A 22,593-nucleotide genomic window follows, 5' to 3' on the forward strand; every position below is an offset into this window, starting at 1 on the left:
TCGATGTTGAAACACTGTTTTTTATTATCAATCTTACATCGTCGAGTGTCGGAGCATTTTACAATGATTTAATTAATTTTTACGTCCACGTTTGCGCCTTGCTTTGATCCGTTTAATTTCCTTTGTTCTCTCGTTCTCAATAAATTCCTTGAGTTTCTCCACATGCGCCTGATAATTCATAGCCTCAGCAACGGACTCAAGCGATTCAAACTGGTCAATGGGAGGTAATGCTTTGTGGGCAGCAGTGAGCATTCGAGAGAAGACAGAAACCTGATTGGACGTGAGTATTGAAATAGCAGTTCCTGGTAATCCAGCGCGTCCAGTACGTCCAGCTCTGTGAATGTAGCCCTTTATGTGCTTTGGTAGATCATAGGATACGACTAATTTAACTCCTGCTATGTCCATCCCTCTTGCCAATGCATCTGAACTCACCAAGCTATTCGTGAAGGGATAAATTCACATAACTAAACAGCGATTGGGGAATTTGCAGGGATTTTTGTCATCTTTTAGAGTTTTTTGTTTTGCTTCATGCGGAGTTATCTCGGTAATGAGTGGGTTTGGGGGGAAATGTCATAAAACGCCTTTTGTGGAGAATTTCATATGCTACAAAAAGTTCCCGTAATGTTTTCTTCTAGGATCAATCGTTCACGAGATGAGTAAGGAAATAACAAAAAAATGAGAAAGTTGATATCTGCAAAAAATCAATCTTTCATTGATTGTTAAATGTTGATTTCTCTGAGAAATGAGGGGATTTAGGCAAAAATGTCAATAGACATTTTTTGGGGTAAATTTCATAAGCTACAAAAAGTTCCCGTAATGTTTTCTTCTAGGATCAATCGTTCACGAGATGAGGAAGGAAATAACAAAAAAATGAGAAAGTTGATATCTGCAAAAAATCAATCTTTCATTGATTGTTAAATATTGATTTCTCTGAGGAATGAGGGGATTTAGGCAAAAATATCAATAGACATTTTTTGTGGTAAATTTCATAAGCTACAAAAAGTTCCCGTAATGTTTTCTTCACGAGATGAGTAAGGAAATAACAAAAAAATGAAAGTTGACATCTGCAAAAAATCAATTTTTCATTGATTGTTAAATGTTGATTTCTCTGAGGAATGAGGGGATTTAGGCAAAAATGTCAATAGACATTTTTTGTGGTAAATTTCATAAGCTACAAAAAGTTCCCGTAATGTTTTCTTCACGAGATGAGTAAGGAAATAACAAAAAAATGAAAGTTGACATCTGCAAAAAATCAATTTTTCATTGATTGTTAAATGTTGATTTCTCTGGGGAATGAGGGGATTTAGGCAAAAATGTCAAAACATTTTTTGTGGTAAATTTCATAAGCTACGAAAAGTTCCCGTAATGTTTTCTTCACGAGATGAGTAAGGAAATAACAAAAAAATGAAAGTTGACATCTGCAAAAAATAAATTTTTCATTGATTGTTAAATGTTGATTTCTCTGAGGAATGAGGGGATTTAAGCAAAAATGTCAATAGACATTTTTTGTGGTAAATTTTATAAGCTACAAAAAGTTCTTATGATGTTTTCTTCTAGGATCAATCGTTCACGAGATGAGTAAGGAAACAACAAAAAAATGAGAAAGTTGACATCTGCAAAAAATCAATTCTTCATTGATTGTTAAATGTTGATTTCTCTGGGGAATGAGGGGATTTAGGCAAAAATGTCAATAGACATTTTTTGTGGCAAATATCATAAGCTACAAAAAGTTCCCGTAATGTTTTCTTCTAGGATCAATCGTTCACGAGATGAGTAAGAAAATAACAAAAAAATGAGAAAGTTGACATCTGCAAAAAATCAATTCTTCATTGATTGTTAAATGTTGATTTCTCTGGGGAATGAGGGGATTTAGGCAAAAATGTCAATAGACATTTTTTGTGGCAAATATCATAAGCTACAAAAAGTTCCCGTAATGTTTTCTTCTAGGATCAATCGTTCATGAGATGAGTAAGGAAATAACAAAAAAATGAGAAAGTTGACATCTGCAAAAAATCAATTTTTCATTGATTGTTAAATCTTGATTTCTCTGAGGAATGAGGGGATTTAGGCAAAAATGTCAATAGACATTTTTTGTGGTAAATTTCATAAGCTACAAAAAGTTCCCGTAATGTTTTCTTCTAGGATCAATCGTTCACGAGATGAGTAAGGAAATAACAAAAAAATGAGAAAGTTGACATCTGCAAAAAATCAATTTTTCATTGATTGTTAAATATTGATTTCTCTGAGGAAGGAGGGGATTTAGGCAAAAATATCAATAGACATTTTTTGTGGTCAATTTCATAAGCTACAAAAAGTTCTTATGATGTTTTCTTCTAGGATCAATCGTTTACTGATTGAATAAGGTTTACGAGATCAATGGGAAACTGAGAAAAATGAAAAAATTAGCATTAAAAAATCCCCAAAAAAAATACAAACTAGAAAAAACACTCACATTTGACTCTTCCCCTCAGAAAACTTCTCCAACATCTCAGTCCTCTGTTTCGACTGCAATTTAGCCGACAACTCGTCAACAACAGCATTTTTATCCGCCAGCATGAACCTCAGAAGTACAGCAAGCCGATGTGAAGCTTCCCCAGAATTGGTAAATACCAGGGTCTTCTCAATTGGCTGTCGAGACGTGATCAATTTAACTAGTGCAACTGGTTTGTATTCAGGTGCACACTCGACCGCACGCTCAATCAATTCATTTGGACTTGTGTATCTTCCCACAAATTCACCAGTTTCCTTGTCAAGATCTACATCATCGTCTTTGTCTGTTATCACAACTGATGTGAAGAGAATTGGATGAAACAGCCCCAAACGACTCAATTTCTCGGGATCTTGGGATAATGTTGCGGAGAATAGTAATTTTTGGGCTGGTGGGATTTTACTAGAATAACGAGACGAATATATTTTTTTTAAATTTCGGTGTAATGGAATGTCAATCAAGAGAGGAAAGATAATTTTTTTGCAGACCTAAAGAAGAACTATAGAAAAATTCTCATGGATTTTTTTCGAATCGGCATTAGATTCTGAGATTTATAAATATTATTATTTGAATCCAATTGCATTCAATTGCTGAGGCATAATTAAAATTTGCGATTTTTCAAGGTCTCTGGGAATTCCCAGAAGTCCATTCCGATATTCTTAGAAAATTAATCATTGATTCCAGTTTTCTACTGGATTGTACCTCAAAATATCCACTACACATTTTTTTCCTTGTGAAAATTGAGAATGCAATTCTCTCTTCGTCCTTAACGTAACGAGAATGTTCTCTCTTCAATATCAATTTAATTTCAAGACTATTTAATTGTTTCAAGTATTTTTAGAATCATTCTAAACATTTGAAACCTGTGTCGTTATCTCCAATTATTTAACTTCAACAGACCCCTACGAAATTCCAAATGACAGAAAACGTTTCACCAATTTTTCTAAATACGAAAGAACGTTCTGATAAAAAAATTAACAATCTCCCTTGGATTCACAGACATCCTAGAAAAATAATCCCTAGTTTCCTCACATCTCTACATTCCTTTCCTCATGAAAATCGAGAAATCAATCTGCAGAATATAAACAGAATGTTCTATTCTTCCTCAGAAATTCACATCCAAGATTATTAAATTGCCCCCAAGTTTTTTAAAGTCATTGCAAAAAGGTAAAAAGCTGCTTCATTATCTCCAATTATTAAACTGCAACAGACCTCTACGAAATTCGAAATAACAGAAAACGTTTCACCAATTTTTCTAAAAACGAAAGAAAGTCCTGATGAAAAATTTTACAATCTCCACTCCTTTTTCACTCCTTCACTAAATTATCCCTCAGAATTTCGCCTAAATCTTCTCATAGTCTCCAGTAAATGCCGAGAATGTTCAGCCCTTCAACATCAATTCAAAACAACTATTCACCCGTCCCCACCTTAAAAATCGTTCCATTCAAAAATCCGTGTCACCATCTCCCACCACTAAATTTCAGTAGCGAAGTGGTAAAGCGCTTTAAGTCGACTTATCTCTTATTTGAGTTTTTGAAGAATATCTCCGAATCTAAAGGAGATAATGAAATTTTCCAAATAACCTTTTTTCTAGAGCAAATTGAGTGCTACAAAAAACGTTTTGACAAAAATTTAGCCATCTCCCTCAGATTCCGAGGTATTCCCTAAAAACTGGCCAATAGTCAAAATCGACTTAAACCGTTTTACCACTTCACTACTGATTTCAATTACGAAATTACGAATTGAAACTAACCAGGCCCTCCAATTCCTAAGAGTCAAAGTCGGTGGACACCGATGGGGCATTGGGATATGCCTGAGCCACTCAGTGGTCCTGTCAGCCTCATCAATGACCAGAAACTCCAGCACCTCCAACGAGAATCCTTCGGTCTTCAGTATGTGATCCACCAATCTCCCAGAAGTAGCCACAACAATATCCACTCGACTGACCAGCTCCCCCCTCATCGTCCTCTCGACTAGATTCTCCTGTTCAGCCTCGAAGGAGCTCGCTCCAGATATCAACCCCACCTTCAAATCCGTCGTTGAGACGTAGGTCTGGAAGACCTTGAAGATCTGAGCCGCCAGCTCCTGGACAGGGAGGACCACCAGGCACCTGATCCTCTGCACAAATCTGTTCCTCAGCTGGTGAATTATCGGCAGAACATATGCCAGGGTCTTGCCACTGCCAGTGGGGGCTGAAACACATGTGTCTCGTGGCCAAAATCCCATCACCCTGTCCTCACTGCATTTCAACATCCAATTGATGAGATTTGCCTGCACTGGAAAGAGCCTCTTCACTCCATTCGACTTCAAAATGTCGATCAATCTGTCGTCGAGCTTTCCCCTGAGCTCATCGACATCTGGACCTGTTGATAGATCAGCTGAGATTATCTCGGGGTGGGCCAGCCATTCTGGAAGGACTCTCGCCACTGCTTTAGGTTTTTGTTTTGATGGAACTCCCAGGATTGTGAAATTGTTGGCTCCTGCTGGCTCTTTTTTATTCTGCACTTTGGGAGGGGCTGGGGAGGGGACCTCAGGGGCTCCAGACGCCGAAGGAGGGGGTGAGGTTTCGTCTGTGGGGATCAGGGGAGTCGATTTCTTGCGCTTTTTCTTCTTCCTGGGGGGCTCTTCCTCGGGGGTTTCGGGGGGAATTGCTGATTTCTGCTGCTTTCGGAGCTCTATCTTTTTTAGCAGCTCTGAGAGGTGGTCTTGAGGGGACTCAGGACGCTCAGACTCGTCACCCTCGTATCTAAAAGTTTGTGGAACAATTTAAAGTGATAGATTTTTTGGGGAATTGGTGGACAATTGAGTGGTTACAATGGGCAATGTCTCGGGTTTGGCTGAGTCGATTTTCGAAATTTTTGTGACATTTTGAAGGGGTTTTCTGGGAGGTTGAAATGAGATCAGACTCGGGAAAATTGCATCGTTGGTTTAGAAGATATTTGAAAATTATATTTTAGAAGATATTTGAGCTAGTTTTAGATGCAGCTCGCCTGGGAATTTAGAATTTCTTGAAATTTTGAAGGGAAAATGTTGAGAAATTCTTCTGTAGAGGATGACATTATCTATAAACAGAGTCTCTTGACATTTAAAAAAAAGTCACTTGTTATTGACATAATTCAACAATTGACTAAATGATAAGAATGAATTTCCGGAGAAATAGTTAAATAAATTAGTAATAACTTACCTGTTTACAACAAAAAGATCCATTTTATATTTATTTATATTTGGTGGTTATGGTCACTATATATATTCACGTGTCGATAATTACGAATCAGATAGTCATCTGAAAGTCCGAACGTCAGATAACTCCGCATAGCGGGTAATTTTTAAAGACCATTAAGGAATAACGAATTACAATAAAAAGACGTGATTGAAGGTTTTGGAATAAAAAATTTTCCTGGTAGTCCAACGAAATCAGGAAAATTGGAAATATCTCATGATTACGATATAATAACAATTTTAATAATTTATCTGATTCAAAATTCAATTCCCTATTTCATAATGCAACCGATTTTGTTGTCCTTCCAATTGAAACAAAGAAAAACGTGAAGAGAGACGCCATGAGAAAATGAAATAAAAAAATCCTGAAGTACTTCAATGGAGGATTTTCCGTGTACATCGTATGAAAGAATGATGAATATTTTAATACAGTTTCATAACTCGTCGAATTGAGTAATAGAAGTATTATCCACTCGCATAGAATTATTTATATCAAACACAAAGCCAAATGCATCTCAAAATCTAGCCATCAGTGGCACATTGAGATAACGAGAAGAGGGACAAAATCGAATGTACTGTGTAGTTTATTTAAAACGAATGTAAGAAATATGTCTGTGGAAATATTGTGAATGTGAGTATTGCAACATGGTAAAATCGTATATTACAAATATACGTTTACAAATGTAACATCTGAGTTTGTGCTATTTATCCCTGGATGTCGATAGACAATTGATGGAATTAATGAATTAGTGAAGGAGTTGGAATCACTCACCGGCGTTGGATGAAAACAACAGCTCCGTTTTCCCCTCTCCAACCAGCTACCTCTATTCCAATCCATGGGGTTGAGTCCTCTCGAATGCACTTACACTCACAAAACAACTAATTCCATTTGTCCAAGTAAAAAAACCGAAAGAAATTCCCTGACCCACGAAAAATAGCCCCAAAGCCTCGAAATTGCCTGAACCCAACGGAAAAAAATCGTTCCCCTCAATTTTATTCATTTCCCCATGAAAATTGACACTAGATCACTTTGAATATTCCTGCACTGGATATCTATTCCAAACGACGCGAGTTGAAACACGAAACACTCCACTGGACCCTTCCAGGCCCCGACAAACAGCTTTTTGTAAATAAACAAAGGCTGCCGGCCGGCATCATCAGTCCCTCGTCTCCATTTTCACAACAAAAACACCACAGTTCGTCCAATGAAAATCATCAACCCGATAAAAATCATTGCCACATCCACTAATCACCACTCGATGCTTCAGCCGAGTCCTTTGTTTCGTTGTCGCGTGGGGTTACCCCGAGCCACGATCCCGCGTTTTTCCCCTCCCTCGCTCGATAAATCGACGATTTTCGGGAGATTATGGACTTGACGAGCCTCCGCCATGACCTCACGACGCGCCATTTGCGATAATTCAACATGGCGTCGGCTCGGAGACGCTACGCACGCGCACCCGCCGATTCGGTGTTCGGAGTGTCTGCGCATGTGCAGATCTCCAGATGATTACGAATTAAATTTTCATGAGAACAACTCATACAGCAGATGATATTGAAAATTCGCCCACACATTCTCAATTTCCGGTTCGTCAAGAGTGACGACTTCCTTTTCACGACGTGCTCGCCAAAATGCTGAAGGTGTGATAATATTTTTCGTCCCCAATTCGTCAAAATAATCGTTGATTAATTGGTTTATTAAATTTTTCCTCTCATTTTCGGTTACAGAAACAGAAGGAACCCATCCACTCTGTCCAAGTCTTCGGACGCAAGGTAAATTACTGTTTTTAATTGTCAAAGTCACACGGCGTGTGCCCTATAACCTCAAATTCTGAATCAATTACGGGGGAATTGAGTCGATTGAGGCAATTAACTCGTTCATATTTTTTTTAAATGCATTCACAATGAGTAGAAAGCATTTAGATGAGCAGGTTTTTATGGGTTTTTGTCGGTTTAGAAAAGTGCAACTGCTGTTGCTTACTGCAAGCGCGGCCGTGGAATCCTGAGGGTTAATGGAAAGCCCCTGGAGCTCGTCGAGCCCAGAGTTCTTCAGTACAAACTCCAGGAGCCAATTCTTCTTCTTGGAAAGGTAATTAAACAAATTAATTCGAAATGCATGACAGAAAAACCTGAATTTAACGAAAAGAGATGATTTGGAATTAGTGAAAACGTGAGAATTGCTGGATTAATTCAGTGAATTCAACATTTTCAATGTGAAATTTATGTGGAAGTCTTTGAAGAAGATATTTTCAATGCCCTTTGGTCGCTGGAATTAAAAATTTTATTGGAATTTACTGATTAAGTTATGGAACAGGATAACAGGGAGAAGGGTTAAACGTACCGTGTTTAATCACCAATAATTAGAGATCAGCAGAGTGAAATAGAATTTTCTTTTTTTAACTTGAAGGTATTTTTGAAAGTTTCGAAGTGAGCCCTGATTTATTCGAATCGTGTCATTAGTTCAGGAGATATTGGCGATTCAAGAGAATGATTTTTTTTGGCTACCGAAAACTTTACTTTGGAGCAGATGAGTTTTCGTGGAATATCTTGAGATCTAAGGGTGATGGTGAAATTTTTCCGGAGACTTTTTTGGAGAGCATTTCACAAGCTACAAAAAAGGTCTCAACAAAAATTTCGCCATCTCCATAAGATTCAAAGATATTTCCCAAAAACAGAGAACGAACTCATCCTGCCTCCAATTCTAAATTATTTTTCAACTCTTCATTCATTACAGAATTTATTTATTCATTTGCATTAACATAGGTCAACTTTATTTATATAATATTCATTTATATTTATTTATATTGTTTATCATCATTTAAATAGAGAATCGTTAAATCCTAATTATCATGATTTTTCAATAGGAAAAGTTCTCTGGCGTTGACATCAGGGTTCGTGTGAACGGTGGAGGTCATGTCGCCCAGATTTACGCAATCAGACAGGCTATTTCAAAAGCCCTCGTGGCTTACTACCAAAAGTGTAAGTAGACAATTTCAAAAGTGAATATTCTGATCAATTGGTGGACGAATAAATGATTAATTTTCGTTATTCACTGTTTGCAGACGTCGATGAGGCCAGCAAGAAGGAAGTCAAGGACATTCTCATCCAGTACGATCGTACCCTCCTCGTTGCTGACCCAAGACGCTGCGAGCCCAAGAAATTCGGTGGTCCAGGCGCCAGGGCTCGCTACCAGAAATCTTACCGTTAATCACCTTTTTGTATTGCGTTTCATGACGTGATTAAATAAATATGTAAAAAAATCGAACGAAAAGAGTCGTTTTTGCTAGATAAGTCCCTTCAAAACATCACTTCGTCATACTGAACATATTATTCGACAGTAATATGTACAACACGTAGAATTGTTATTTCTGTTGTATTCTGTGAGGAATAGGAAAATATGCCTGCATGCTTGCGAAAATTGATGGAGCGCGAGAGTATGCGAGAGAACAACGAAAAAAAAACTTTAGAATTAAAAACAATTATGGAATTACGATAACAGAAAACGAGTAAAAAATCACTTGATCGAGTTGATATGAAGTTTGGGAAAGAGATTAATAATTTTAAAAATGGAGTAAAATAAAGATAATGTACATGACAAATTGGGGAATTGAAAAAATATCGTTGATAGTTGATGAAATGTAGTTGACAACGGATCTCTTACGTACGCATCGCATTATCTCGATGTTGAAAAATATTTCAGAGTTGTTGAGGGAAGACTGCGACTGTTTGGAGATCTCAGCAAGATTGATATTGATTAATTACGCATTGATGAGATCGATCGATTAATCAATTGATTTTTGTACTTAATTGTCATCCCAGATCGACTCTGCTGTAGTTTTCAACATTGCCTCATTTAATTTCACAATAACAGTTAATCGCAGTGGGTTTATCATAAATTAACTAGGAGTATTTAGGCCCTCGTCATTTAAATGGAGCTGTTTTGTTTTTCATTAATTATTATTATATAGTTTTGACGAGAGAAACCATCCATTTTCATTGTAACTGATCAATGCGTACCCCCAAGACAAGAGGACAAGAAATATTATAGTGTAATGTATCACAAGAGAGTTATGAGAGAGATATTTGGGATAAATGAAAGTGAACAAAAGAGACAGTTGATAGCAAGATGAAATATGTTTTCTTTTTTGAATTTTTGTTTATCGCAACGTCTTGCCATCGTGAGATTGTGCCAGAGACGATATTATATCATTACGATGTACAATACCACAATAAAATGCTATATCAGCACGTTTCATAAAAAAATTATTGAGTTTATTCATCTATTTTTCCACGCAATCAATTTTGGGGGTGAATTTTCATTTAATATCTCGCAATTTAAGACAGATAGCGAAATTTACATTAAAACCTTTTTTGTAGCTCTTGGAATTCTCCACAAAAAATGTCTATAAAAATTTCCCTCTTTATCTTAGATTCCGAGATATTCCACAAAAACTGAAATCTGAGAAACATCAATTGTGCAAAAAATCGGCTAAAATCGATCCTGTCAACTATAAACAACTGAGCATTAGCAGAGTGAAATTTTCCAACTCAGCTCTCATCTTCAAGGTATTTTCCCAAGTTTGAATATGAGTCCAGATTCATTCAAATCGCACCGTTGGGTCAGCAAGCTCCATTGCAAAACCACTTCGTTCCACAATTCCACATCAGCATTGTTATTTAAACAATTCAGAATGAAAAACAAATTCTCCAAAACAATGAATATCACGTCCAACGATAAACTTCAATGCTCCCATCCTTGAGATTCATTGAACGTCATCAGTCATGCGTAACGACTGTCATCTAACCTGATTCTCCAGTTTATTCGTTCATTCAAGTTGACACCTGCTCTGCTGTCACCAGTCGCAGTCTGTCATCTCATCCAGTCCCATGCACCATCCATCATGAAGACAAGATTCGACACCTACGACATAGTATGCTCTGTTGCAGAGCTGCAGAGGTAGGGAATTCCTAAAAACAACTCTCAAATTTTTTCCACAAAAAAAATTCAGAATGAAAACATTGTCATGTGCATAACCTGTCGTTTCAACTGTGCAATGATGTATTCAGAGTCGGAATGGAAATTATTTCAGATTGATTGGGATGAGGGTGAATCAGATCTACGACATAGATCATCGAACGTACTTGATTCGATTGCAGAGGAGTGAGGAGAAAGCAGTGCTCCTGTTGGAATCTGGAAACAGAATACACACGACTGCATTCGAATGGCCGAAGAATACAGCACCCTCAGGATTTTCCATGAAGGTGAATACGAATAATTTAATGGTTTTGATTTAACGTTCAAGTAATGGTTGAGATTATTTAATTATGTTGAAAACATTTTAAATCATTTAATGCAGGAGTAATTTATTTTTTTTAAACTTAATTACATGAAGTTTCCAACAATAGTGTTCGTTTATTCATTTTAATCATTTCACGTAGAAATTTCTCGTATGTTTAATTGACTACTGATCATTGGGTATTTGAACATTTCAAGTGGAAAAAAACAGATAATCCATGTCGAGGAATTCCTATGGGAAATATCTTGGTAGTTGTAACAGAGAATAATTAAATTAAGAAATTTAGAATAGAATTAGAGATGAGAATGATTCGAATTCGGAAATAGATTTTCTAGGAATATTCTATATAATTTTCTACAAATTTACGATAATATTTTTATAGAATTTTCTCTGGAATTATTATAGAATACAAAAATGTAGAACTGGCTTAGAGTTCAGAATGAGTAGAATTAGAAATTCTATGCACTTGTCTATATATTTTCTAAGAGATTCCTATAGCATTTTCTAAATTATAGAATTCCCTAGGTTCAAAATCCTTCAATAGAGTCGACCAAATACTAACAGACTTTCCAATAGAAATCCCATAAAATTTTCTATAAACTTACTATAGAATTTTCTCCAGAATTTTTATAGAATACAAAATTCCAGAATTGCCTTAGAGTTTAGCATTATTAGACTAAGAAATTCCACAGACTTGTCAATCTATTTTCTACGAGCCTCCTCCACCATTTCCCACAGAATTCCATAGGTTCGAAATTCTCCAACAGCAGTCGAATAGAATTCCCTCTAAAATTCCCCCAGAACAAAAAAAAATCAGAATTACAAATGAGAATGATTACAACTAAAAATTCTCCAGACGACCATACATTTCCCAGATTTCTCTACATTTTCTATAGAATTCACTAGACCCCCCTCTGAACCTCATGAGTCCTCGCACTAGGAGACACTCTACCAACTGAATTCCAGATGCGCAAGCACCTGAAAAACAAGCGGCTCGAGGTCCTCCAGCAGATCGGCACCGACCGAATCCTGGACCTGCAATTCGGTTCGGGCGAGGCCGCCTACCACGTAATCCTCGAGCTCTACGACCGCGGCAACATAGTCCTCACCGATCACGAGTTGACGACCCTGAACATCCTCCGTCCGCACACAGAGGCCGACAAAATTCGTTTCGCAGTTCGCGAGAAGTACCCCCTCGACCGAGCGCACACGACGACGATGCCAGAGGCCGCAGTAATCCAGGAGAGGCTCTCGACGGCGAAGCCTGATGACCCCTTGAAGAAGGTCCTGAACCCTCTGGTGGAATTCGGCTCGGCCTTGATCGACCACGTCCTCCTGAAATCGGGCTTCGAGGCCAACTGCAAGATAGGAAAGAGCTTCTCCCTGGAGAGGGATTTCGATCGAGTGATGGAGGCCCTCCTAATGGCGGACGACATCCTGTCATCGGCTAAGACAAGCCCCCCTGGAGGGTACATCCTCCAGAAGAAGGAGTCGAAGCCCTCGCAGAACGACAAAGAGGAGTTCATGATGACGAATGTTGATTTTCATCCGATGCTGTTCGAGCAGTGCAAGACTCAGCCCTTCAAGGAGTTCGAGTCCTTCGACTCGGCCGTTGACGAGTACTTTTCAACGATGGAGGGACAGAAGTTGGACCTGAAGGCACTCCAGCAGGAGAGGGATGCCCTGAAGAAGCTGGAGAACGTGAAGAGAGATCACAGCCAACGACTCGTGGGGCTTGAGAAGACTCAGGAGGTTGATAAGCAGAAGGCGGAGTTGATAACTAGGAATCAGGGGCTCGTTGATAATGCTATTCTGGCTATCCAGAGTGCACTGGCCAATCAGATGTCCTGGCCGGACATCCAGGGGCTTCTGGGCGAGGCCCAGAGCCGGGGGGACCCTGTGGCCTCGGCGATAAAGAAGCTGAAGCTGGAGACCAATCACTTTTCGCTGGGGCTCAGCGATCCTTACGGCGAGGCTGATGGCGAGGAGCTGAAGCCCATGGTCGTGGACATCGACCTGGCCCAGTCGGCCTATGGAAATGCCACGAGGTATTACAACATGAAGAGGTCGGCTGCTAAGAAACAGCAGAAGACTATTGAGTCGCAGGGGAAGGCTTTCAAGTCCGCGGAGAGGAAGACCAAGCAGACGTTGAAGGAGGCCCAGGTGATTCACAGTATCAACAAGGCGAGGAAGGTAAGGTTTTTGATTATTTTTTGGGATTTTCCGCGAGGGGGGATAACTCATCATTTGTAATATAAATTGTAATATAAATTGGATTCAATTGATCATTACGTACGACCTTTCTCGGTGCTTGTCACGACTTGGTGTCCACTCTGGCATCACCTGACAGATAAAAACAAAATTCAATTGTCGCTGGCCAATTTATATGATTCAGATGAATCTGCCCGCATTTTAAAGATTAAAAAAAAATCCTGGATAATGAAAAAATTGGTGAACTTCCCTCAGCCTGTATCGAGTCGTTAAAGATTGAAGAACAAATAATAATTCAATTTTTCAAATTCATAGTCACCTCAGGCTCGGACTGTGAATCCTCATCATAAACCACCTTCTTCCTCCCCCTCCTGCTGGTCTTCTTCTCCACCTCCACCTTCTCCTCGACCTTCTTCACCTTTCTCTTCTTCGTAATGGTGATGCCATACTCAGTATCAGAATCATCCTCCATCGACTCCAGGATCTTCTTCATGTCCTTCAGCTTCTCACGTCTGCTGTCCACAACGATTCCCACACAGCTTTCATCCAGAGACCTAGGAGGGCTGGGACTCCTCGAAGGCTTCACCCGAGGACTCTTCCTCCTGGGTGTGTCCCCACTGACCTTCTTAACCCTCTTAGGTGTCTCAGTCTTAACTTTAACCGACGAAACAGCCACAGCCTTTCCCCCAAACTCGAGTTTCCCCTCCGGCTTGTGGCCAAGTTTCTTCAACCCCTCGACGAAAATAAGTCTGAATTCAGTGTAATTGGGGCTATCCGTGAACTTCATCTCTGATACCAATCCCATGAACTCTTTGACAGGTCCACGACACTTCCCAGCGCCGAAACACTCCTTCAGGAATGCCCCAACATCCCCAAAGGCCTTCTCCTTCATCCTCTAAACCCCAGTCACGCCAGGCTCTCCCACAGATCCACCGGATCATATCGTACTCCAGGATCTCGAAGTCCCTCAATTCTTCACAAATTTATTACCGACGGAAACCCCGAATTCCTGACCCAGAATTTCCTGCACCCCATTTTCTCGAAATAATAAAATCCCAAGAATAAAAAGTAATAACACTTCTGTTCTTCCAGGTCTACTGGTTCGAAAAATTCTACTGGTTCATCACCTCCGAGAACTACCTGGTGATCGGTGGAAGGGACCAGCAGCAGAACGAGTTGATAGTCAAACGTTACCTCCGAGCTGGCGATCTCTACGTGCATGCGGATCTAACAGGCGCCAGTTCCGTGGTTATTAAAAATCCGTCAGGTGACCCAGTCCCTCCGAAGAGTCTAGCCGAGGCGGGGACCATGGCCGTGGCCTACAGCGTCGCCTGGGAGGCGAAGGTGGTTGCCGGGGCCTGGTGGGTCCATCACGATCAGGTCTCGAAGACAGCACCCACTGGGGAGTACCTGACGACGGGCTCCTTCATGATTCGAGGGAAAAAGAACTACCTCCCGCCGTGCCAGTTGGTCATGGGGTTCGGGTTTCTATTCAGACTCGAAGAGAGCTCTATCGAGAGGCACAGGGGGGAGAGGAGGGTGAAAACTCTCGAAGAAGATTCTCTGGTCGTGGAGAGTGTCGAGGAGGACAAGGAGATTGCTATTGATGATTCCGATGAGGAAGGGCGACTTGGCGGCATCAAGGAGGAGAATGTCGAGGAGGAGGGCTCGAGTGAAGATGAGAAGTCACTCTTCCCTGATACTCAGATAAAATTGGATCTCTCTGGACCCCAAGTGAAATTAGTTATCGATAATAAGAGGCCTTTGGAGGACAGGCAGGATCCTGAAGAGGTGAGATTTATCCTCTTTTTTTGTGATGACAAGTCTTCCAAGATTTTGCGTAGGAATTTTTAAGGTAAATGTACCGATGCTCGTCCCTGTCCCATTTTGATCACTTTGACAGCCCCAAGAATGTGTTTAGAGTGAAATACGATTGGAGTTATTATTTTAGTTAATAAAAAAAGTTATCTATATCAATGAACAGTGATTTATTGAAGAATAAGAGAGAAAAATCCCATTCACATCAAGTGGTGCTACGACAGAGTGAATTCTTAATCCGCAAGTTGAGAAATTTACAATTTACAAATGTTGACATCTCCGTCATAATAGAAAAATAGGATCAATATTAACATACATAACATACATATTAATACTAATTTGTACTTAATATTTTACTGAAATATCGGCAATTAAAAGAAAAGGCACAATGAACTCGTCTTGCAAGCAACTGTCAACTGGTAACGGACTAAATGGATGAAACAAATCATTGAAAATATTGGACTGTCCAATTGAAATATAATTTTGTGCCGCGAGATATTTTTTGATGTTGTTTTATCAGAAAATAGGATACTCACGATGTTATTAGTTGGATAGAGCCTTCCCACATCACTCAAATCACGAGATGAGGATAGGGACATTTGTCAATAGGGGACTTTCCACATTTATGGACGTTTATTTATTAAAAAATAGTAGTTAGGCTTACCCTCTGATGTTTAATTTAAAACATCACATCTTCACACCCATTTCGATAGAAATATTGGACTAGTGATGTGTTCACCTCGGCTGGGCGAGCGTAGGGTCATTTACCTTATACGAAGAAAAAATAATCTGTAGGAAACCCTATAATGTATTTCCACAAATTTTCTTCTTATTGTGATTAAAAATGTATTGTTTTTGCATTTTGCGAGTGATTTCTCACTTTCAGGTGTACCTGGGTGATGAAAACCCTGTGAAACTGTCATCGCGAAGAGCCTCAGTTCAAGAAAAACCAGTTCGACCGGTGAAAGAAAAGCCAGAAGGTGAGAGGCAAAAAGAAACGAGTGGATTGAAGAGAGGTCAGAAGGGACGACTGAAGAAAATTAAGGAAAAATACAAGGACCAGGACGAGGAGGACAGAAAACTTCTCATGGAAGTTCTGAAGCCAGACGGGGCAGCTAAAGAAGACAAACGAAAGAAGAATAAAAACTCGCAGAGACAGAAGGTCCAGCAGAGGCAAAAGGGATCTGGACCAGCTCCAGTCCAACAGAAGCCCCAGAACATTGACAACGACGATGAGGACGTTGGACCTGCCCCTGAGATGGACATGCTGGATCAACTAACGGGAAAACCCGTCGATGAAGATGAATTACTGTTCGCTGTACCTGTCATTGCGCCTTATGGCACTCTCCACAATTACAAATTCAAAGTGAAATTGATGCCTGGAACTGGAAAGAGGGGAAAAGCTGCCAAGACTGCGATTGCTGTGTTTCTGAGGGATAAAACTATCACCCCTAGGGAAAAAGATCTTCTAAAAGCTGTCAAGGAAGAGACCATTGCTAGGAATATTCCAGGGAAAGTCAAAATCAGTGCCCCACAGATTCAGAAGTATAAGAAGTAGAATTATTACAAAGATAATGATTTATTTTGGTTTTATCAATACAAAATTGTTAGGAACGCATCATTATTGTAAATACTGCTCAACAGTTGTTTCAAGGAATAAATGGGTAATGCACTCTGGATTTACTAAGAGTTTATAACAATTTTCAAGTCTTGTTTCAGTAATTCAGTGGTAAAATGAATGTGATAAATGAGTTCTATTATTTTTGCATTTATCGTGGGAACGAGTGGGGAAATGTCTGACATCTCTTCGTAAAAACACTCGTTGTCGAGATAATTTAATATTTGATGAGATTGAAAATTTTAATTAAGTTTTTACATTTTACCACTTTATTAGTGAATTGTTCATTCATTTCGAATGATAGATCTTCGACGTTTTGGCAATTTCAGATCGTTGCAGGTCATCTTTTCACAATTTTTATCCTACAAATTTTGATTAAGCTCGATGCAATTATGTATAAGTTACAATAGAAAATGGATTCAACTAATCATCGAACATATCAGCATCGGAGTCAACCTCTTCTGGTTTCTTACGTACTACCTTTCTCGTTGCTAGTCGTGACTTGGTCCCCTTTGGCATCACCTGAAAGATGAAAACAAAATTCGATTGTCGCTGGCCAATTTATATGATTCAGATGAATCTGCCCGCATTTTAAAGATTTAAAAAAATCCTGGAGAATGAAAAAATTGCTGAACTTCCCTCAGCCTGTATCGAGTCGTTAAAGATTGAAGAACAAATAATAATTCAATTTTTCAAATTCATAGTCACCTCAGGCTCGGACTGTGAATCCTCATCATAAACCACCTTCTTCCTCCCCCTCCTGCTGGTCTTCTTCTCCACCTCCACCTTCTCCTCGACCTTCTTCACCTTCCTCTTCTTCGTAATGGTGATCCCATACTCAGTATCAGAATCATCCTCAATCGACTCCAGGATCTTCTTCATGTCCTTCAGCTTCTCACGTCTGCTGTCCACAACGATTCCCACACAGCTTTCATCCAGAGACCTAGGAGGGCTGGGACTCCTCGAAGGCTTCACCCGAGGACTCTTCCTCCTGGGTGTGTCCCCACTGACCTTCTTAACCCTCTTAGGTGTCTCAGTCTTAACTTTAACCGACGAAACAGCCCCAGCCTTTCCCCCAAACTCGAGTTTCCCCTCCGGCTTGTGGCCAAGTTTCTTCAACCCCTCGACGAAAATAAGTCTGAATTCAGCGTAATTGGGGGTATCCGTGAACTTCATCTCTGATAACAACCCCATGAACTCTTTGACAGGTCCAGGACACTTCCCAGCGCCGAAACACTCCTTCAGGAATGCCCCAACATCCCCAAAAGCCTTCTCCTTCATCCTCTGGACCCCAGTCACTTCCTTCAGGTTCTTCTCCCAGGGGAGGCTCCCGCAGATCCACTGGATGATGTTGTACCCCAGGATCTCGAAGTCCCCCCTCATCGTGGGCACCCCCATGTGGGCGTCTCTGCTGGTGTACTCGATGGTGCCATTGTGCGCCTTCTTCGGGTCCAGTTTGTAGTCGGATTTCGTGGTGTAGTGGGAGGCTAGACCGAAGTCGACGAGGTACACCTGGCTCCCAGTCTTCAGATCGAGGAGGAGGTTCGCCCCCTTGATGTCTGCGTGCACATACGTTCTACTGTGGATGTACTCGAGGACGTCGATTATCTGAATTGCGAGTTTGTAAACCGTGGGCTCGGGGAAGCGACGGTTGTTCTCGAGGAAGAGCTTCCAGAGGTCTGTGCCGTATCTCTCCATCACGACGAATCTGGGTTTGAAGGGGATCATGGCAAGTTTAATGGATTGAGGGATGAATGACATCGGAATGTCATTCATCTGTCATTTATGAATGACAGTGGAATACACTTTTCATCTCTCGCCTCAGCCCTTCGATAAAATGTTAATGGAAAAATGTTATTTACATCTACTTGAATGAAGTTCAAACATCACATTTGAAGAAACCAGAAACCTGAAACCTCACTTTCAGAGAAATTCATGTAAAATTCGAACTTTTCAACAATCATCACAAAAATCAAATCAACCAATACATAGCTCTTTTAAGCATGATAATCGAAGATATCTCCGGAATTCTGATTTTCAAGATACAAAATTTTTGAAAATTTTCGAATAAATCAAAATAACAATTATTGAATTCATTCAGAACATTCTTTTTAGTTATCGTGGGACAAGCGATGTTCGAAAAAATTCGAAAATTAAAAAAACTAATCGACGAATTAAATTTTAATTATTCAAGTTGATTGGAATCAATATACTTAGGAGAAATTCGTGGGAAGCGATGAAAACTCCTATTGACAATGGGTTGCAAAGGGATGGAAAATTCCATCGAGAATCAATAGGAGAAACGGCGAGAGCTATGAAAACTTGCATTGAAAGCGAAGGATTTTCCACAAAATCTATCGAAACTTCTATTAAAAGAGCTTGAAAAATTCGTCGAAATCCATAAGAACTTCAATTGAGAATCAACCCATACTTCACTGGAGCTCACCAACACCAACGTTATCACCAAAATCAGTATCATCATCATCACGTATGCGATTTCTCATGCAGACATTTCGGAATATTTGGGACTAAACGTGTGACATCTCCTTTTTATACAAGATGAGAAAGAAAATAGATCGATATAACAAAACTTAAATCCAATGCTTTCATGCGGAAGCAAAACCCAGCTAAGAATTGAAATTCCACTCCCTCACCTGTATTTGGTCCCCTTGTACTCATGACTCCCATTGGCAATGAACTTGGGCATTCCCAGGCTCCCCAGCTTCCTCTTCTTCCTCCAGGCCTCGATATTATCAGACTTAGCATTCCTCATGTAGAAGTGCATCTCCACGAAGAGGGGCCCATTCCCATGTGGCTCGATCTTGACGACAAGGGGGTACTCTTTCGGGGTCTTTCCACTGTGAGCAGCTGCTGAGTAGATCTCCCCGAAGCCTCCCACGCCTATCGACTCCCCCAGGATCCATTGGTTCTTACTCAGGTCTGTGAGCACTTCACCTGGGGCGATCGACTCCGGGAGCTTGTAACCATTTGCCCCGGCCTTTTTCGCGGGACGTTTACCCTTGGCCGCCATTCTTCGAGGTTATGACAGTTGCTCAAGTCCTTCCAGGGGGATTCCAGGGATAATCGCCTATCGTAGATGTTTATTGGCCTTGAATAACTCTTTCCTGAGGCACTCCAGTAGGGAATTAACGGGTCAAGGAAAATTAGAGGAAAGTGAAGCTCCAAAAATCTTGTTTTTTCAAAGGTGTGATGTAGTGTTTTGGTTCAGAATTCAAATGATTGGGATTCTAGAACTTTTCAGGGGCAAAATTTTTTTCTGGGGAAAAGAGAAATGTCACTTGGAAATAGGACGTGTGTGGGCAGGGGGTGGGGTCGTTTGAACAATCTCAGGTGGACACATTCCGTTTTGGACAGTTCCGATTTTTTGCATTTATCATGTTGAAAATAATTTTCTTGTGTAAAAATCGCAAAAAACGAAAAAAATTTTAGTCCGACATTTCTCGCGCCTCCGAGGGTTTCATTAGCACCAGAATTTAGATAGAGAATCAACCTTCACTTGGTGAAAAAATTCGATTTTGCCGAAAGTCGACTTTCCCCCGGAGAAAATCCTAGATCTGACACTGTGGCCCCGGGTGAAAAAGTAGTAGGGGAGGGTGGGGTAAAATGGACACTTGACTTTTTTTAAGATGTTCCACTTATTGTTGAATTGTTCATGAAATGGAATAATTTTAATTTTCAATAGAAAGAACAATGATTCCTCTTTCTGATGAGCTTAGATTGAGCGCAATTGATAAATCTGTTTCTGAGTTTTGAATATTTTTAGAAAAATTGCAGGCGGCTGTTTCTTCGATACAGCTGTAATTGTAGGGAAACGTCGATGGTCTTTCCTTCTTCCTCGAATTTCCTAGAGACTCCTTGCATTCCCTCAAATTTTCTGGGAACTCCTTGAATTCTCTCGAATTTTCTAGAAACTTCCAGAATTTCCTCGAAATTTCTAGAAACTCCGTGATTTTTTTCGAAATATCAAGAAACTTCTCGAATTCACGAAATGTCTAGAATTTTCTAGAATTCCGATAGATGGCGTTGCACATAAGGACCGTTTCTCAAAATGAACCCCATATTGAAACCATAGACGTATCCACGTCAGAAGTCAAAAGTGTCCATTTTACCCCATCCTCCCCTATATTGTGCATCAAGGGCGGAAAGTGAAGACTTTCCGCCCGAGGTGCACTTGCGATTTTTTAACATTCCTGCAAGGGAAAGTTATCCTCTTTGAATGTATCCACAAATTTCCGCGCCCATCTGTTCCACCGCCTTCCGTACTAACGTCTTTTCCCCTAGGACGTGTCCAAAACGGAATGTGTCCGTCTAGATTGTACAATCGTCAAAAGAAGTTCGTCCGAACGTGAAGTTGCATCCCATATTATTATATAGACTCATACGGATGCAACTTCACGTTCTTTACGAACTTCTTTTGACGATTGTACAAACAACCCCCATTTTTGCGTGGGGAAAAGGCAAATGTCACTAGGGACGGAGTCATTTGCCGCCAATTTGATCGGCTCGCGTGTGGGAGGGGGCAGTTTCTGTTTGTTTGTGTCTTTAGTTCGTTGTTTAGGGAAGTGCAAAATGAAGAATTATATTGACACATGTGACGAGGGTTAGTTTTTGCAAAATATGAAATTGCTCTTCTGTAGGGAACTTCGAGAGTTGTGAAAAGGTCGTGATATCGTTTTCATTACGAGATTTTTTCCGAAGTGTCTTCGTGAAGGGAAATCGTTTTTCTGGGGAACAAAGGCTGAATTCATTCTCCTGGGTTGAGTATTTGGGAATATCTCGGGGTTAAATAGAGATAACGGACTTTTGTGAAGAAATTAATCGAACTTGATCTGAATTAATGCCTCCGCCAACGTTGTGCCCGGTGTAAACAGGCTCGGTATCTTGTAGATCTGTCTGATAATGTGGTCTCACCGAACATTCAGACATATTTTTCCGATTTCGAGGTATTCTTGGGAAATTGGGAGTGAAGTGAAAAAACTATTCGAATAATTCAACAATTGTGAGAAGAAAATTGAGTGAGTTGTGCATTTTGTGGCGAACTTGGGCGTTCATGATGCCCTGGGACCTGCAAAGGTGAGTTTCTCCCGGCTCTTGATGAAAACCTTTAACGAAGATGGGGGTAAAATTGACGTTTTTGAAGGTCAACAATTCTAAATTGGCGACGATTTTTAATTTCTACATTGGCACGGTTTTTTCGTAACCTTAAAATAAGTACAAGTGCTTAAAAATTGGATCTTTCGTCCAGGAGGTACTGGAGATAGAGCTGACGTCCTGTAAAGTGTAGTAACATCATGATTTTTTATATTTTCAGGAACTCCTGGAGGATCTGGCGAGTCGGTAAGTGCATTTTTTGAAAATTTGAGTATTTTGCGTGCGAATGGAAGTATTGTAAACGTTGTCATTTAAGTTTTTGATTTTTTGTGTTAGGAGAGGTTGGGGTAAAATGGACACTTGACTTTTTTTTTAATGTTAGTGACGGGTTGAAATGTTGAAATGATGAAATTTAATATATATTTTTTTCAATACAAAGAACAATTCTTTCCCTTTGTGATGAGCCTAAACTGAGCTCTATTGATACATTTGTTTTTGAGTTATGAATAATTTTAAAAAAGTCCAAAGTGTCCATTTTATCCTATATCGATCAATTATGATCCAACAATTCCGAAAATGCAGTTTTCAATTGAAAACCCGAGTTGAAAACCCGAGTTTGTAGCAAAGATGTCAGACAAGATATGAATGTTTTTTTGGGCTCAAACGAAAGAGCGGCTCGAGAAATGGCGTGCTAGGACCTCTAAAGATGGTTTTGAACCAGGGGAGACTCCTAGACCCCACTGGACAATGTTGTCACAATTGCGCTTTTCAATTGAAAACAGACATCATCTTTAGAGAGATTTGTCATCTTTAAAGACTTCTGCACGCCATTT

At 39.9% G+C, this 22,593-nt stretch overlaps 4 protein-coding genes across 4 annotated transcripts; 2 read left to right on the top strand and 2 right to left on the bottom strand.

The window, feature by feature from the left end:
• On the bottom strand, nucleotides 1-5,743 carry LOC107048164 (probable ATP-dependent RNA helicase Dbp73D). Its single transcript, XM_015271212.2, has 4 exons — nucleotides 5,673-5,743; nucleotides 4,242-5,234; nucleotides 2,453-2,890; nucleotides 1-436 (listed from the first exon to the last, which is right to left on the bottom strand). The coding sequence occupies exons 1-4, from the start codon at nucleotides 5,693-5,695 to the stop codon at nucleotides 73-75; spliced, it is 1,818 nt and encodes a 605-aa protein (XP_015126698.1). The 5' UTR covers nucleotides 5,696-5,743; the 3' UTR covers nucleotides 1-72.
• Nucleotides 5,744-7,280: 1,537 nt separating this feature from the next.
• On the top strand, nucleotides 7,281-8,969 carry LOC107048042 (40S ribosomal protein S16). The gene is made up of 5 exons (XM_015270997.1): nucleotides 7,281-7,345; nucleotides 7,433-7,477; nucleotides 7,662-7,793; nucleotides 8,569-8,683; nucleotides 8,767-8,969. Exons 1-5 carry the CDS (start codon nucleotides 7,337-7,339, stop codon nucleotides 8,910-8,912), a joined length of 447 nt encoding a protein of 148 aa, XP_015126483.1. The 5' UTR covers nucleotides 7,281-7,336; the 3' UTR covers nucleotides 8,913-8,969.
• Nucleotides 8,970-10,526: 1,557 nt separating this feature from the next.
• LOC107048148 (nuclear export mediator factor NEMF homolog) lies at nucleotides 10,527-16,737 on the top strand. Its single transcript, XM_015271178.2, has 5 exons — nucleotides 10,527-10,661; nucleotides 10,795-10,966; nucleotides 11,968-13,194; nucleotides 14,305-15,003; nucleotides 15,917-16,737. Exons 1-5 carry the CDS (start codon nucleotides 10,606-10,608, stop codon nucleotides 16,586-16,588), a joined length of 2,826 nt encoding a protein of 941 aa, XP_015126664.1. The 5' UTR covers nucleotides 10,527-10,605; the 3' UTR covers nucleotides 16,589-16,737.
• Nucleotides 16,599-19,881, bottom strand: LOC107048149 (serine/threonine-protein kinase VRK1). Its single transcript, XM_015271179.2, has 3 exons — nucleotides 19,303-19,881; nucleotides 17,357-18,356; nucleotides 16,599-17,170 (listed from the first exon to the last, which is right to left on the bottom strand). The coding sequence occupies exons 1-3, from the start codon at nucleotides 19,677-19,679 to the stop codon at nucleotides 17,072-17,074; spliced, it is 1,476 nt and encodes a 491-aa protein (XP_015126665.1). The 5' UTR covers nucleotides 19,680-19,881; the 3' UTR covers nucleotides 16,599-17,071.
• Nucleotides 19,882-22,593: the final 2,712 nt, after the last annotated feature.

This window comes from Diachasma alloeum, unplaced genomic scaffold, assembly GCF_001412515.2.
Source record: "Diachasma alloeum isolate Michigan unplaced genomic scaffold, Dall2.0 Dall_scaffold_00185, whole genome shotgun sequence".
NCBI classification, from domain to species: Eukaryota; Metazoa; Arthropoda; class Insecta; order Hymenoptera; family Braconidae; genus Diachasma; species Diachasma alloeum.